The sequence below is a fragment of the Cricetulus griseus genome, chromosome 3 (assembly GCF_003668045.3).
Source record: "Cricetulus griseus strain 17A/GY chromosome 3, alternate assembly CriGri-PICRH-1.0, whole genome shotgun sequence".
Taxonomy (NCBI): Eukaryota; Metazoa; Chordata; class Mammalia; order Rodentia; family Cricetidae; genus Cricetulus; species Cricetulus griseus.
The window spans coordinates 170,822,128-170,837,962 of NC_048596.1; the positions used below are offsets into that span (position 1 = coordinate 170,822,128).

Here is a 15,835-nt window from a genome sequence, read left to right on the forward strand (position 1 = left end):
ATAGTGAATTCCAAGCCAAATAGGGATGCACACTGACTCTGTCCTACCACCAATTATCAATTCACAGATAAAGCCTGTTCAAATAGAACAGTGAGTTTACTCAACTTTTGACCCTGAAATATCCAAATAAGCTTCCTCACACCAGGGGAAAGTTACGATGGCCTATGGGTTATTCACTCATTTATATATTTATTGAAAATTTACTACGTTCCAGACACTGGGAAAAATTAGTCATTCTGGTTGTTACAGAACTTATTTTACATTCCAGCAGTAAAGAGAGAAAATGAGCCAAAGCAAACAAATGAAAATTTCCCCTATTTAAAACAAAATTATGGGGCTTTGGGTAGAGCTCAGTAGTAGAGCGTATGCTTAGAATGTGTAAGTCCCTGGATGCCACTCCAAGTACCACCAAATGGGATTACAGACAGCAATCAGGAGCTGCAACTACACAGGTGCTTAGGGAAAGGAGTGCAGAGCTGAGACCCTAAGCCATGAAACGCTAGCCTTGGGAAATCTGAGGGAAGAACACTCAGGTTGAGGAATCTATGAATTTGAGGACTTGAAATGGAATCCATGTGATGAGACAGGAACATAAAGGCCAGAGGCTAGAGTACAGTGGACATGAAGAAGAGTGTCTACAGATCTGCTCCAAGTCATGTAGAATCCAATTAAAGAATGCCGATATAAGCCAGGTATGGAGGTGCACGTCTTTAGTCCCAGCACTCAGGAGGCAAGGCATATATATCTCTGTGAGTTCAAGGCTAGCCTGGTCTACAAAGTGAGTTCTAGGCCAGTCAGAACTACATAGTGAGATCCTGTCTCAAAAGAAAAAAGCTGGGGATAAGAATAGAAATGGATACCAATTAGTAGTAACTCTAGCAATACAGAGAGTCCAGAGTGGCAAGACAGATTTAGATAGGTCTGGAGTGCCCTTGGTAAGCCATTTTGGCAGAGGCAAAGTAGAGAAGACCAAGAAGATGAGAAAAAGACTACACTATGGCATGAACTGAGAGTTCTTCATCAGCTACGTTAGATTTGGAGGTGCCTGTTAAGACATTCAAAGACATATGGTATACGTCTGTAATTCCAGCACTCAAGACACAGGAGGATCACAAGTTTCAGGCCAACCTGGTCTATGCAGTGAGACCATCTCAGGAATAGAGGGGAAAAGTTAGACGAGTAGATGCCTCCAACAAGGCAATATTAAGTCAAAGCAAAATGATCTTCTTCTCTCTCTGAGCCCACTGCAGGAATAGTTCTCAGGGTATGGGAAGACTGTCTACTCTTGCTAAAAACAAAAAGAAGAATGTTTCTCAACATGCCTTTTGAGGTCTGGTTAGATGGCTTAATGAATAAAAGCACTGTCTGGCAAGCACAAGGAGCCAAGTTCAAATCCCCAGCACTTGTGTAAAATCCAGGCATGGTACAGATAGGCAGACCCTAGGAGTTTACTGGCCAGCCAGCTTAGCCCAGCTTAGCTAGTGCAGCAGGACTTAGGTTCAGTGAGAAGTCCCATCTCAAGGGAATAGAGCAGGAAGTGAATGAGCAGGACACTGGACGTGATCATCTTTGATTTCAATAGGCATGTACTGTGCACACACATGCATACAAAAGACAATTCATGCCCTTTTAAATCTCAGGAGCCAATTTCTCCCCAGTGAGGTTGGCTTGCATTGCACATCTAAGTCTAACACTACAAGGCAAGAATATCCTGCTAGAAACTATGAGAATTTATGCCTGGAAAATGTAGTCTTCTGAACAACAAACTGAACATGCAGCACACCCCACTGATCACAGCCAGTCACTCACTCAGAGTCATGGGGACATTGGTGTCGACAGACTGAAAGGACTACAGGGACATTGGTGCTGAAAGACTGAAAGGACTATTGCCAACAGACCGTAAGGACTAGGTAGAAGGCTGCTTTCTATCCATGAGAAAAGCGTGTCACTTCTATCCAAGCACAAAGGATATTCTGTACTCCTTCAGCTCCTCCAGCTCTTCTTCTCGTCGCTGCTTTTCTAGGAGTTCCTGCTGCCGAGAAACCTCATCAAGGAAGTTGGTCTCATCTTCGTCTAAACCTCTTACCATGTTTTCTGAGAAAGTAATTGAACAAGGGATACAAAGAAGACTAAGAAAAAAAAAGTCTTCTCTGACTTTTCCTTTCCTACATTAAAAAAAAAATTATTATGATGTGTGTATACATGAGTACCATGGCACACACTTAAAAGCCAGGGGACAGCCCTCTGGAGTCAATTCTCTCCTTCCAACTGTGGGATCTGGGGATCAACTCATGTTGTCAGCTGGCACAGCAAGCCCTTGTACCACTGAGCCACACTGCTGGCCCTTTTCCTTTTAAATAAGCAGCAGATTCTTCAGGCAATTAAAAGAAAGAACCATTAAACACCATTGCTCTTTTATAAATAGCATGGCATAAAGTCAAAGTATTCCCCCTATTACTAGATATTAGCATAGAACTCAAATGGTATCTGAAGCAAGAAGTAAAAATGTCCACTGTGTCTTAGAAAGCAGAAGACTGTCTTTTTTCTACCAGCCTACCTTCTGGAGGCTGGATAATCAAGACAATTCTATTGCTAGTAACAAAGATGGTTTCATGAAGCCAAAGTGCATCAAAAGGCTCAGTGAATCCCTCAAATGTGAACTTTCCGGGGCTTACTGAATTTGAACTGCTCCTCATATTCCTGCTGCTTCCTGTCTTTTTGTTCCTGTAGCCGTTCATACAGAGACCGGGGGTCATAAGCCTCCTCTGGACATTCTAAAAGGAAGACAAGATAAAGGAGACACAGAATTTAGGTTGTTTTATATTATTTTGGAATCACAAAGAGCTGGAAAAATATTTAAGTCTATACACATGGTCCAAGGATGAAAATATCAAAAATAGCACAAAATCCATAGCTTCCCTTTGCACCTCAGTCAGAAAGAGGCAGGTCATTTTCAAAGGCAACTATTAATGCCACGGTGCTAACCAGATGAGCAGCCAGTGCAAACCTATTAGCAGCATCCTCAGTTCAAACTGTGCCTCCTCCACCTGTAACAACGGAAGAAACTAGCAGAGTCTCCTGGAAGGCACTGGTGCAGAGAAGAGGGCAAATATAGAGTACTCCGGTTCTGCTGTGGAAACTTCAGATAGGTTACTTCACCCTGTGAGCCCCAGTTCCTAAACTTGAGAGGACAATTAGCACATTCTTGGCAGGATTTTTACCAGGATTAAAGAGTTAAAGAGTGGCTGGAGAGTTGGTTCAGTGGTTAAGAGCACTGGCGGCTCTTCCAGAAGACCCAAGTTCAATTCCCAGCATCCACATGGCTTACAACTGCTAACTCCAGTTCCAGAGACCTGACAACACCTTCACACAGACATTCATGTAGGCAAAACAACAACATACATAAAAGCAAACAAGTAAATCATTAGGAAAAAAGAGTTAAATGAGTGAGTGTACAACTCTAGGTCTATATACCTTGTGGATCTTCTGGTTTTCGGACTTTCTCCCACTCTTCTTGCCTCCTTTTGCGCCGTTCATCTAGTTCTGCCTCAGACACAAACCTCTTTTTGATGACGAGGTTACCATCATCCCCTCCATCCATAATGGATAGTCTACAGGGGGAAAAAAACTATACTGTTTTGAAGAATTACAATTAAAATTCTGAAGAGAAGGGCTGGGGATGTAGCTCAGTTGGTAAAGTGTTTGCCTATCATGCATGAAGCCCTGGGCTCTGTAACATGCCTGCACTCCTCATGCACTGGTGTAAAAGTACACATCTGTACTCCTCATGCACTGGGTGCAGTAGTACACTTCTATACTCCTTGAACATGAGAAGTGGAGCCTTTCAGGTGGAGGCTATCCTGGCTTATCAGCCAGTAACATCTGTGTTTTCCAGTCCTCGAGAGGTTCTGGAATCATCCTTTTGACACAGTGTTCCATAGTATGTCACACTGAAGGCATTTCTCTGTCCCAGCACTCTAGACAAACTGGCCTTCTGGGCACCCCACTTTGTAGCTGTAGTATTTGTCAGTGCACCTTCTTTCAGTTATTTCAAGAGCACGACACTATCCTGATTTACCTGTTCTTGTTTCCAAAGCAGATTTTAATGGAGAATCTCAGGTACTCAAGGAGTCTTAGTCAAGTCCAGTCTGTACAGCAGGGATGTGATAGACCTAGGTACACAAAACATGAGTGTAAGGAGCCAGACTCCCCAAACTTGAGCTCAACACTCTGATATTAGCCAGCTGCTGCTATCTACACTGCCCTTCTTCCCTGTGAAGCAATAGCCATATCTGCCACCCAGGACTCTGACTCCTTTCCTTCTTTCTGTTTTTGGTTTCTGAGAGGGTTTCTCTGTGTATCCCAGGCTGTCCTGGAACTTGCTCTGTAGACCAGGCTGGCCTCAAACTCAACAGATCTGATGGCCTCTGCCTCCTGAGTGTTGGGATTAAAAACTTGTGCCAAACAGGTGACTGCAAGTCTTTCTTATTCCTACAATTCAAGCCTGTTATTCACATGCTGATGTAGAAGATATCAAACCTCCTTTCTACTCATTCTTTCCTGAACTCTTCAGAGAAGTAAGTAGAAAGAAATAAAGATAGGAAGGACTTATTCCTTTTCAAAGTTAACATTTTGGAGCTGGAGCTGAGGATGTAGCAATGGTATACCAACTGCCTCGCATGAGCAAGCCTTGGGTTGCTGGCTTTTTTTTTCCCCTGAAGAATTATGGAATTAAACATCTACTCTGGCATTTTTTGTGCTATCTACAACATTACTACCTACCAAAGAGACACAAGCTCAACCTAATGTCTATTCCAAGATGACCTTTAACAACCCAAATAGTAGTTGATTAGAAAATAAGTCTGGGGCTAAAGACATGACTCAGTGATTAACAGCACTGACTCCTCTTCCAGAGGTTCAGGGTTCAATTCCCAGTCCCTACATTTTGGTTTACAACTGTCTGTAATACTAGTCCCAGGGGATCTGACACCTTTTTATGGCTTCTTTGGGAACCAGGCATACATGTGTTACATAGACATACATGTAGGCAAAACACCCATACACGTAAAATAAAAAAAATTAAAGTCTACATCTCAAAAAAAGCAACAATTCTGAAGCTTTTACCATGTGTTATATACTTCTGATGTCCATTATCAAATTTATATGCAAACAGAACCTATGAGAAATACTCTATAGATGAAGTTGAAGCCCAGTTGTTCAAAGTATCTACATACCAAATGATAAAGCTGAGAATCAAATCCAAGTCTGACATCTATTTTTTTGTATTCTCAGCTAGATGTGGTGGCACATGATTGTAATCCCAACACTCAAGAAGACTGAGACTGAGGCAGGAAGATCATGAGTTTAAGATGAGCCTGGAAAACACAGCAAGTTAAGGCTAGCCTGAGCTATATAATCACACACACACACACACACACACACACACACACACACCCTCATTCTTACCTACTTCATCATATTCCTCCCCAGAAGCCACATAATCTCAGTTAAAACAAAGACATGGCTGGACATGGTGACCAATACCTGTAATCTCAGCACTCGAGATAAGGGCAGAAAGATGGGTTAGAGGTTAATCTGTACTATACAGTGAGACCTTGTTTCAAAAGACTAAGGGCTGATGTCTATTCTATTGCTATGAAAAATACTATTCTATTGCTATGAAAAAAAAACCCAGCATGATCAAGGCAAGTGATAGAAGGTTTTGATTTGGGGCACAGGGCTCATGAAGGTTAGAGCCCATGACCATCAGGGCAGGAAGCATGGCAACAGACAGGCAGGCATGGTGCTAAGGCAGTAGCTAGAGAACCTACATCTTGATCCACAAGCACAAGGCGGAAAGAGAGCTAACTGGGAATGGAGAAGGGCTTTTAAAACCTCAAATCTCACCCCCAGTGACACACCTCCTAATCCTTTCCAAACAGTTCTATCAACTGTTGGAAACCAAGCATTCAAATATATGAGCCTGTGGAAACCATTCTCATTGTAACCACCACAGTTGGGAATGTAGCTCAGTGTACTAGGCTCTGGCTTCATTGCCCAGCATGGGGGGAGACACATGAGAAAAGAAGGGCATGTCAATTTCAGCTATTTTTTCTATATCAAATTTGAGTGCTGAGAAGGCAATGTTTTTGTTTAGTAAAGATCAAAAATGGAATCTGGGCAATAAACCCAAACATTCGAAACAGGATCTCAGCTTGAATCCTACTGTTGAGGTTTAGTTCAATGTAAGAAATGAGAATTGTGAAAATTACTAGAAAGAAAACTAAGTCAGCTGAGGGAAGCTTTTACCCCCACCCTGGCCCACACTGCAGCTTTTTCTGATGTAGCAGCACCCAATGCCTCCAGCAAGATGCTAGGACACAAGCAGGACTGCTCCGCCTCTGTGATTCTGCAAAATTCCTCAAGCTCTTCAGAGCAATCTCTTAGGAAACAAGAGCCAACAGCTTACAAAATGTCCCCAGCAGAGAATGTGAGCTACGCAGGCTCTGGTGGAATGGGAGACCCTTGCTTCTCCCTGCTTCCCCGTTTCTATTATCTGCTGAAGCACTCCCTTCCCAGCCTGTATATCCTTCCCCTACTCCTATTTCATAGTGAATAACTCACAACAGGACAGGTCCTTACAGCCACCACCTGGCATCAGAATCCATCACATACACCAAGGAGAGAAGCAACAATTTCTATTTTAGACCTTCAAGATGGGTCACTGCATGCCCTTTCCAGGCAGCCAACTCTCAAACTTACACTTCTTGCTCTTAAGTCTGTTCTATGAATGCCACACATAAATCTAATCCATCAAGATGAATCTTTTCCAAGAGGATAGTGCTTCAATTATAGGAAGGTAACTCGTAACTTGCTACTTTCCCAAGGCACACATCCAGTATTTTAATTCTACAAGATGGACAGAAATGTATTTCCAAGCAGTGAACTTGCCTGGTTTGATGGCACATGTATGTCTGTAATTCCAGCACTTGAGGTAGATACAGGAGGATCAAGAGTTTAAGGCCAGCCTAGGACATATGAGACATACCTCAACCAGGCCAGCCAAATGCCTCAGACGGTAAACGTGTCTGCGGCCAAGTCTGATGACCCGAGAATCCACATGGTGGAAGGAAAAAAGAACTCCTGCAAACGGTTCTCTGTACATATGAGTGCATCTACAAAGACACACATTTTAAAAAGCAATAATGAATGAGTAGCTAATTTCTCTGTATTCTGTATAATATTCAGACTATTTCCTCTCCAAAAAACATTCAGATCTTTCAAAGATTACAATCCTCTTTTACAGTCAGTAACTACAAACATGGGTGTGGTAGCTCACACCTGTAATCCCAGCACTAGGGAGGCTGAAGTGGAAAGACCTTAAGTTCCAGGTTTCAAAATAAATAAATAAGAATGCAAAGCAAGCTTGTTTAATTTTAGATATCTTTCAATATAATCTACTCAATTTCAACTGATCAACAGCAAGTATCTTCTGTTGTGCTCTTCTTATTAAAGTGGCACAGGCAATGATAAAGACTATGGACTCTGACAGCAAGAGAAATAAGTTCAAAAGTTGGTTCTACCAGGGTAAGAACTTGGTATGACACTGGGCAAATCACTTCATTCCTCTGAGCCTTGATGTCTTTATCCATGGGTCACACACACCAAAAGTGATCAAGACAGCACTGTACAACATAAAGTCTTTGTGTAGGAAAACAGGACAATTCATGCAGAGAACCTGGCACAGTCTTTGGCACATCTCAAGATGCTTTGAAAGGCTTCCTGCTACCACCTAGGCAGGGTCAGCAGTGAGAGAAATGTGTATACTCAAGAATGGGAAGAAATCAGTCATAAACAAATATGACCTTTAAATGGAAAAGGCACCACATCAAACTGAGAAGTTAGAAAATACATATAACTTTAAGGTGCACATATCTAATTCTCTCTACATGTAAGTTGTTAATTTACTATTTGTCCAACACTGTACTAGACTTTATGAAGTACACAAGAAAATGCAAGGTCAATAATATTGCACTTAAACTAGATAGTATGATAGATACATAATAAACCACTAAAGTGAACAGTACAGGCAGATTAGGTACTGCAGGACACACGTATGAATGGATGGTTTCCCAGGATCAAGCCTTGAATGTGCACATAGGTTCTTTTTCATTCTTTATACCTTTATATCCCACCTGTCACCTAATTCTGTTGTTTTTGTTTGTTTGTTTGTTTGTTTTTTACCTCACAATGACCTATTCTTAATCTATTCTTTTTGTGGGAGGTGGGCCCCTTTCTTTCTAATTCTTTTTCAGGGTTCCATCTTGCATGGGATACTTTACAAGTATTCTACAGGTAGTTTCTATTCTAGCCTCCTTTCAATTCATTCTTCCCATTATCAATCTAATGGTCCTTCTAAAAGGTAAATCTGCCTGTTACTGTCCACTTAAAATGCCAGTTTATCATTAACACACACACACACACACACACACACACACACACACACACACACACACTCTAGAATGAAAATCAAAATGTTAAATGACATTGACACAAATAGCTCTTGTGGGTGAAATTACCCTGGGGTAGAAAAACACTTCTGTCAGAGTAAAGTCAATTTTCACTGTGTGATCCTCTCGACTGTCTCACACCCCCACCCCCCCGTCTCCCTAACTTAATTTACAATAATCCCAACACATATGGCACTGCAGAGCCACATTGTATATCTCACAACCTGTCTCATTCGATGCAGACCTTGGCCAGGTTGTTGCCTCTACCTTGCTTCATCTTTGAACCTCATGTGAACTTCTCCTCTGAAATGAAGATCCCCATCTCTAAGAAGCTCCCATGTCCTAGAGTAGTGGATGTGTATTTCTTTCCTGTGTCCCTTTAAAACATTTAAAACTCTAGATATCACCCATTAACTATGCTTAACCACTGCTGAATGTTCCAACAGCCCTTTACCAACACTGCCTGTCAGCACAGTGAGGAGCATATGTCAGTGTTTACTGAATAAACCAACCACTAGGAGGAACTAGAGTCTGAGCAGGGAAAAATGAATTCATTAAATATTCCCAAATACTGTTCAATGTTAAGTTAGGCAACAGTGGCCATGACTCAAGGGCTTACTGCAGTTTCAGTGTTTCAAGGAATTTTGTTCAAATATCAGACAACTTTGGGCAACAGGAAACACAGAACCAATATTGAAACAACTTTCTTTGCTATACAATTGAAACCATCTTTCAAAAAACAACTCTTGCTATGTTCCTTTTATTCAGTGGTTCTCAACCTGTGGGTTATGACCCCTTTGACAAAGTACTGTCTCCAAAAATATTTAATTACAATTCATAACAGTAGCAAAACTACAGTTATAAAGCAAATAACAAAAGTAATTTTAGGGTTGGGAGTCACCAGAACATGAGGGGAAAAAAAAATGTGTGTGTGTGTGTGTGTGTGTGTGTGTGTGTGTGTGTGTGTGTGTGTGTGTTTCAAGGCAGGGTTTCTCTGTATAGCCTTGGCTGTCCTAGAACTCACTCTGTAGATCAGGCAGGCCTCAAACTTACAGAGATCCACTTGCCTCTGCCTCCCCAGTGCTGGGATTAAAGGTGTGAGCCAACACCACTTGGCGAGGAACTGTTTTAAAGGGCTGCAGCATTAGGAAGGTTGAGAACTACTGCAACTGATTAAAAATACTTGTATTGGGTCCCCACCGAGATGGCTTAGTGGGTAAAAGAGCTTGGCGTGCAAGCCTGACCACCTGAGCTTGATTTTTTAGAATTCAGAGGGAAAGAAAACCAAACTCCTGGAGTTGTCCTCTGACTTCCACATGTGTTCAATGGCATCTGCACCCTTACACTCACACATACATACCCCCCACAACTAAATGACAATATTTAAAGTTTTTTAATAAAAAACTTGCATTGAGAAATGGACATTCTTCTTCAGAGTCCACACTAGCTGTTTATTCTGCAGTACCCACAATGTACTAACCCTCTTCTGAACTACAAAATTTAGGGATTTAGACTACACTGACTTCCAATTCCTATTGCTTAGCCAAATTTTCACAAATTATACTTCCCCTCCCCTTTTGTTTGCTAAAATAATGATAGAGCCCAAGGTTATGGAGATCTAACTATCGATATCAACAAAGAACACAAAGGATTTATTGGAAGGCTTCTTTGGTTGAACCTTCCTGGTTCAATTTTAGGAAGACTAAATAAACCAGGTGTGGTGGCACACACCTTTATTGCCAGATGCATTCAGGAGGCAGAGGCAGAGGCAGAAGCAGAAGGATCTCTGTGAGTTCCAGGTTAGCCTTGTCTGCATGATGAATTCTTGAATTCTAGGAAAGCCAAGGCTAAGCAGAGAGACTGGATCAAGGAAGAGAGGAAGAAGGAGGGAGGGAGGGAAGGGAAAAGAAGAGAGAGAGAGGGAGAGAGAGATTAAATAAGGTCAACTTTCATTTACTTACCCAGGTTTTGTTTTTTAAGGTCCTTAAGTTCAACTATGAAACCAAATACTTTCTCCCCCAGTGCTGATCAAACCTAGAGCAACTTACAAGCTAGGTAGGCAAGCGCACTATGGCTGAACTACATACCCAGCCCAACATATTTTTTAAAGAAATACTAAATATTCTTCTATATGGATTTTGTAGAAAACCAAAGTCACTTTGTTTAAACTCTAAAAAGTTTAAAGGATTGAAACGTTTGAGGCCAACCTGGTTTGTTATATAATGAGACTTCTGTCTCCAAAAACAGCCATGGCTTACAAATTTGTTTAACAGCCAAAAAACAAAGATGTTTCAAGGCATAGTAACTGTTATACACTGCACTACTGTGTTCTACTGGAGACTGTATTTAACTTCCAGGCTGGTGAAACAAAATAGGTGGTGTCTTAAATAGAATATTCTGCAAATTCTAAAATACACAACTTACAAAGTAATTGCTACCCTAGAATTGAAAAATTAGTCTACTTAACTAGTGCCATGATGCAAGTTAATGGGATTTGTTTTCATATGGAGTTGAATTTTGTGATGGCAGACTAAGTTTACATCATGCTGGCTATCCTAGCCTTCTAAAATTAGACCCTATATGTAGAAATATACTCAGGGAATCAGATTTCTATGTTATAAGAGTTTGTTTAGGATAGCAAAAATAAGCCAACCCATTTTGTTTTGTCAGTTGACTGATTTTCAATATTTTTGCCCTAGGATGTAAGTCTCCCTGTACTTCAAAACATAAAAATGGAGAGATGACACAGTAGCTAAGAGCATTTGCTGTGCAGTCACAGTTTGGATCCCATGTTTCAAGTAACAAGCATACTTCTATAACCCAAGCTCTGACAGGATGGAGACAAGAGGCTAGCTGAGACTTGCTAGCTGGCAACCAATCTGCAAAAACCCAAGTCCCAGGTTCAGAGAGAGACTCTGTAGCAAAGGAATAGACAACAGAGCAATAGACTATACCCAGCACCCTCATGCACCCTTCATGTTAACACACAGACAAGTATGAGCAAGGGCGTGGGCAAGTGCATGTGTGCACGAACACACACCCCTAGATTCTTTTTTTTTTTTAAAGAAAAACACAAGATAGAACTTAGAGCAAGTTACCTGCAAGATAGCCCAACTAAACTTCCGAAAAGAAAAGACTACTTTCTGGTCAAAAGGCACTGCTACCAAGCAATAGTAATTTAGATCTAAGCCAACTTTTCCTTATTATAAAACTTCTTCAGAGAAAGACAATTAATTAACAAAGAACTCTGCTAATACTTATTACCAGTTAAAGCAATCAGTGGGCAAAGTAAAATCAATCTTCTAACACTGAAGCTTATTAATAATGTACTACAGTAGCAAGAGATCCAATGAATCAAAATGAGATTACAGCATAAGCATCTTAATCTATATTTAAGACGTGTATTAGAAAGGGCAGTTTTCTAATAAATTTTGAAGCATCAAAGAAACATGTAAACATTCACTTCTATATCAAATATTTAATTATTTAATGTATTTACACACACACACACACACACACTTTTTCACAGTACAAGGTAGAAATCTCTTCTTATACACATCTAATTCATCTCCTTACACTAAAGGGAAAAGGAAAACTAATTTAAATATTTGCTCCTTTAGCTGGTATTCCGCTCTCTATTTCACACTTTAACTCTCAGAATATAAACAATCCCTCACTGTGTGTGATTCTAATTTTACTTGTATTTTGCTACATACTGTAACAAGTGAATGCAAAGCAACTACTTTATCTGGAACTCAGGGAAATCAAAACAGCAGTATCTTTTGATCCTGTCACTACAGTCCAAGGCCCTCCCCCAAATCAGGAAGACGACACAATTACATTAAAATTTTCCGAATTAGTCTTCAGCATGGTATCTTTCTGAGAAATGTTCAAGGGTAGCTTTTTTCTAAACAATTTTAGCATTTGGGTTGCCTTTAGACCCAACCCACACACCAAATCCTATCCCATCTTCTGCACACCCATCCTTAACACTACAATCAAACTGAAAAAAGGAATGGGCCTGGTTGATACTAGTGGCAAAAAGCTAACCAAGCCAACTTTTAAAAGTTGTTTTATGTTTTATTTTGTTTTTTTTTGAAATAGAATCTCACTATGTAACCTTGGCTGGCCTGGAATTTGATAAACATACCAGAGTGGCTTCAAACTCAGGGATCTCCCTACCTCTAAATAAAGGCCCATCACTTCCCACCCAAGCCAGCCAGTTTGTTTGTTTGTTTGTTTGTTTGTTTTGTTTTGTTTTTTTAGGCAAATCTTCTCAAGGCACAGTGCTAGGTACTAAATAGGAGCAGTGCTAGGTACTAAATAGTCATGCAATAAGGTAATGAGTGTGGCACACAGCAATTTAAGGAGAAGTAGGACACAGTTAATGCCGTAAGAGTAGGAGCTAAGCACTAAGTACCCACTCATCCTTTTGGTGTTTTTGAGACAGGGTTTCTCTGTGTATAACTCGATCTGTAGACCAGGCTGGCCTCAAACTCTGAGACCCGCCTGCCACTGCCCCCCCCCCCAGTGCTGGGATCAAAGGTGTGCATCACCACACCCAGCTTAAACACTAATTCTTGTAGGCAGACTAGTACAAGGCACCAGGCAGGGAAGTCTAATTTTTATAGTTGCTGTGACACTGAATAATGAAAATATTGGACATTTTATGTAGAAATATCATCTTTCACTTAAGTGTACAGTAAATCATAAACTTCACATTCCAATATGAGAATCAAGGGGCAAGAGGCTTTCTTCTCTAGAGAAGATGGACTAAATATTATAACCTGTCCTCTACTTTTATGCTTAAAAAGCTGGAAATGTAATAATAGTAACAATAATATGGGCTGAAAGATGAATCAATGAATAAAATGTCTGTCAACTAAGCATGAAAATCTCAGTTTGAAGCTCCAGAACCCACATAAACACAGGACACTGGAGCTGTTTCAGTGTTCCCTCCTAGATATAGGAGGCAGAGACAGGAAAATCCCCAGAAGCTATGGGCAGCTAGCCAGACAAATGTGATGTTAAACAACTAGAGTCCCTGTCTCAAACAAGATGAAAGTCAAGGTCAGGAGAGATGGCTCAGCAGTTAAGAGGACATGCTGCTTTTCCACAGGATGAATTCAGTTCCAGGCCGAATACAGGCTCATGATTGCTGTAACTCGACCACCAGGGGTCTGGTGCCCTCTTCTTGCTTCCTTGTGCACCTGTATACACATGGTACACACACACACACACACACACACACACACACACACACACACACACAAAATAAATCTTAGAATAAAAATAAAGGTAAGAGGATCAATACCCAAAGTTGTTCTGATACAGCATGCAATGTAGTGTATAAATCTACACATACACATCAAACACATCACAAGCAAAAGTAAACTAATAGTTAAATCAAAAAGCCAAAAAGATGGCAAAGACTTTGCACAAAATCTAGAAGGTGAAAACCTAAAATTAAACCCAAGATTCAAGTAGATTTCTTTCAATCTAAGGATTTCTCTGACCACAAAGATTTACTATAGTAATTCTATAATGAGGCAACAGAACTGTCAAAGCTGCTCACAGGGTGTGTTGATAACCATTTCCATACCCATCTTAATCTGGTACCCAAAGAACTACCTTGAAAGGAAAGGGAAGATAGCAAGAGAAACAGATCCATGGATATTAAATACATGGACCACAAGACAAATATGCTTATAATGTTTAAAATAAAAACCAAGCCTTGAAAATAACAGCAAAAAAAAATATGAAACTTTCTTTAAAGTGACAAGAGAAAACAAAAACTTCAGGAACTAAAACTACAATAACTGAATTTAAGATGTCTGTGTTTAAGAGGGGCACAGTGGTACACTCATTTATTCCTAGCACTGGGGATGCAAAAGCAGATGGCTCTCTGGCCAGCTTGATTTATATAGCCAGTTCCAGGATAGCCTGGACTAAATAGGAAGACCCTGTTTCAAAAAAACAAAACGAAATGAAAAAGATGTGTTTAATAACAATGTAGGAACAGAAGAGAATTAATGAAGAAATTACCAAGTCTGGAAGGATGAGGCAGAAAGATCTTGAGTTCTAGGCCAGCTTGGGCCACAAAGCAATATCCTATCTCAAAAAAAGGACAAAAGCAAGCAAACAAACAAAAACAGCCTAATGGAGATACAGGGTGAAAATGTCTATGGAAGTCAGTAAAGAAACAGTATCGCCTGGCGTTGGTGGCACATGCCTTTAATCCCAGCACTCGGGAGGCAGAGGTAGGTGGATCTCTGTGAGTTCAAGACCAGCCTGGTTTACAAGAGCTAGTTCCAGGACAGCCTCCAAAGCCACAGAGAAACCCTCTCTCAAAAAGCCAAAAAAAAAAAAAGAAAGAAAGAAAGAAAGAAAAGAAAAAAGAAACAGTATCAAAGAAGCAATATAGAAAATATAAGTGACTATAACTTTACAGGTCAAAAGTCTACTTAACATTGACAAATATAGTAGCATACACCTATAATTTCAACGCTGGACAGAAAAAAAAAAAACCACAGGGGCCCAAGGTTATTTTTCAGTACATATCAAATCCAAGGCCAGCCTGGCCACAAGACCATCTAAAAACAACAATCAAAACAGTTAAATACCAAGACAATTGAAAGAAAACAACTCGAAGTTTGAAGCATTATACCTGAAAACACAAAACAAAGCTGAAACACTCTTAAAAGCACTTCTGGGTGAAAGTGGTCATATTTAAGAATGAAGAAAAGGGACTGGAGGGATGGCTCAATGGTAAAGAACACTAGCTGGTCTTCCAAGGGTCCTGAGTTCAATTCCCAGCAACCACATGGATGGTTCACAACCATCTGTAATGAGATCTGGTGACCTTTTCTGGCCTGCAGGGATACATGCAGACAGAACACTGTATACATAATAAATCTTAAAAAATAAATAAATGAAGACAAGTATGTCAAAAAGGTGAACATACTAAAACTGCTTAAGCTTGCTGTCCTAAAGGCATTTTACACTATAACCAAACTTAAAATTGAACCATGCTGTTCAATTACTTCACTGTCAAAATATGGATGGCTTTCAATTTCTGAAGCAGAAGATTGCCTCTAAGCAAACGTTCACATCCTTGGATGGTGACAATGAAGGGTGACAACCAGGTAAATGTTTTTTGCATAATTCTTCCTTTTTAAAATCCAGTTTTTCCTCTTAAATGCATTAAGACTTCAACTTCAAAAGGTAACTGGGCCGTCCTACTTTCAAACTCCTTAAGATATTATTCATAGCTTATCTTAGGACCTAATCGAAATACACAAGCTGTCTTTTTTTTTTCAACTCAA

General features: G+C 40.3%; 1 protein-coding gene across 3 annotated transcripts in view; it reads right to left on the bottom strand.

Annotated features, from left to right (window-relative positions):
• Positions 1-15,835, bottom strand: part of Psme3ip1 (proteasome activator subunit 3 interacting protein 1) — a 33,269-nt gene that overhangs the window by 16,246 nt on the left and 1,188 nt on the right. For all 3 annotated transcript variants that reach the window (XM_027405647.2, XM_027405645.2, XM_027405646.2), the window contains exons 2-5: positions 4,079-4,172; positions 3,475-3,611; positions 2,676-2,774; positions 1,973-2,094 (exon numbers count right to left, since the gene is read on the bottom strand). In XM_027405647.2, the coding sequence (XP_027261448.1) occupies positions 1,973-2,094; positions 2,676-2,774; positions 3,475-3,601 (348 nt within the window). In that variant the 5' untranslated portion in view covers positions 3,602-3,611; positions 4,079-4,172. The remainder of the gene's footprint in view (positions 1-1,972; positions 2,095-2,675; positions 2,775-3,474; positions 3,612-4,078; positions 4,173-15,835) is intronic.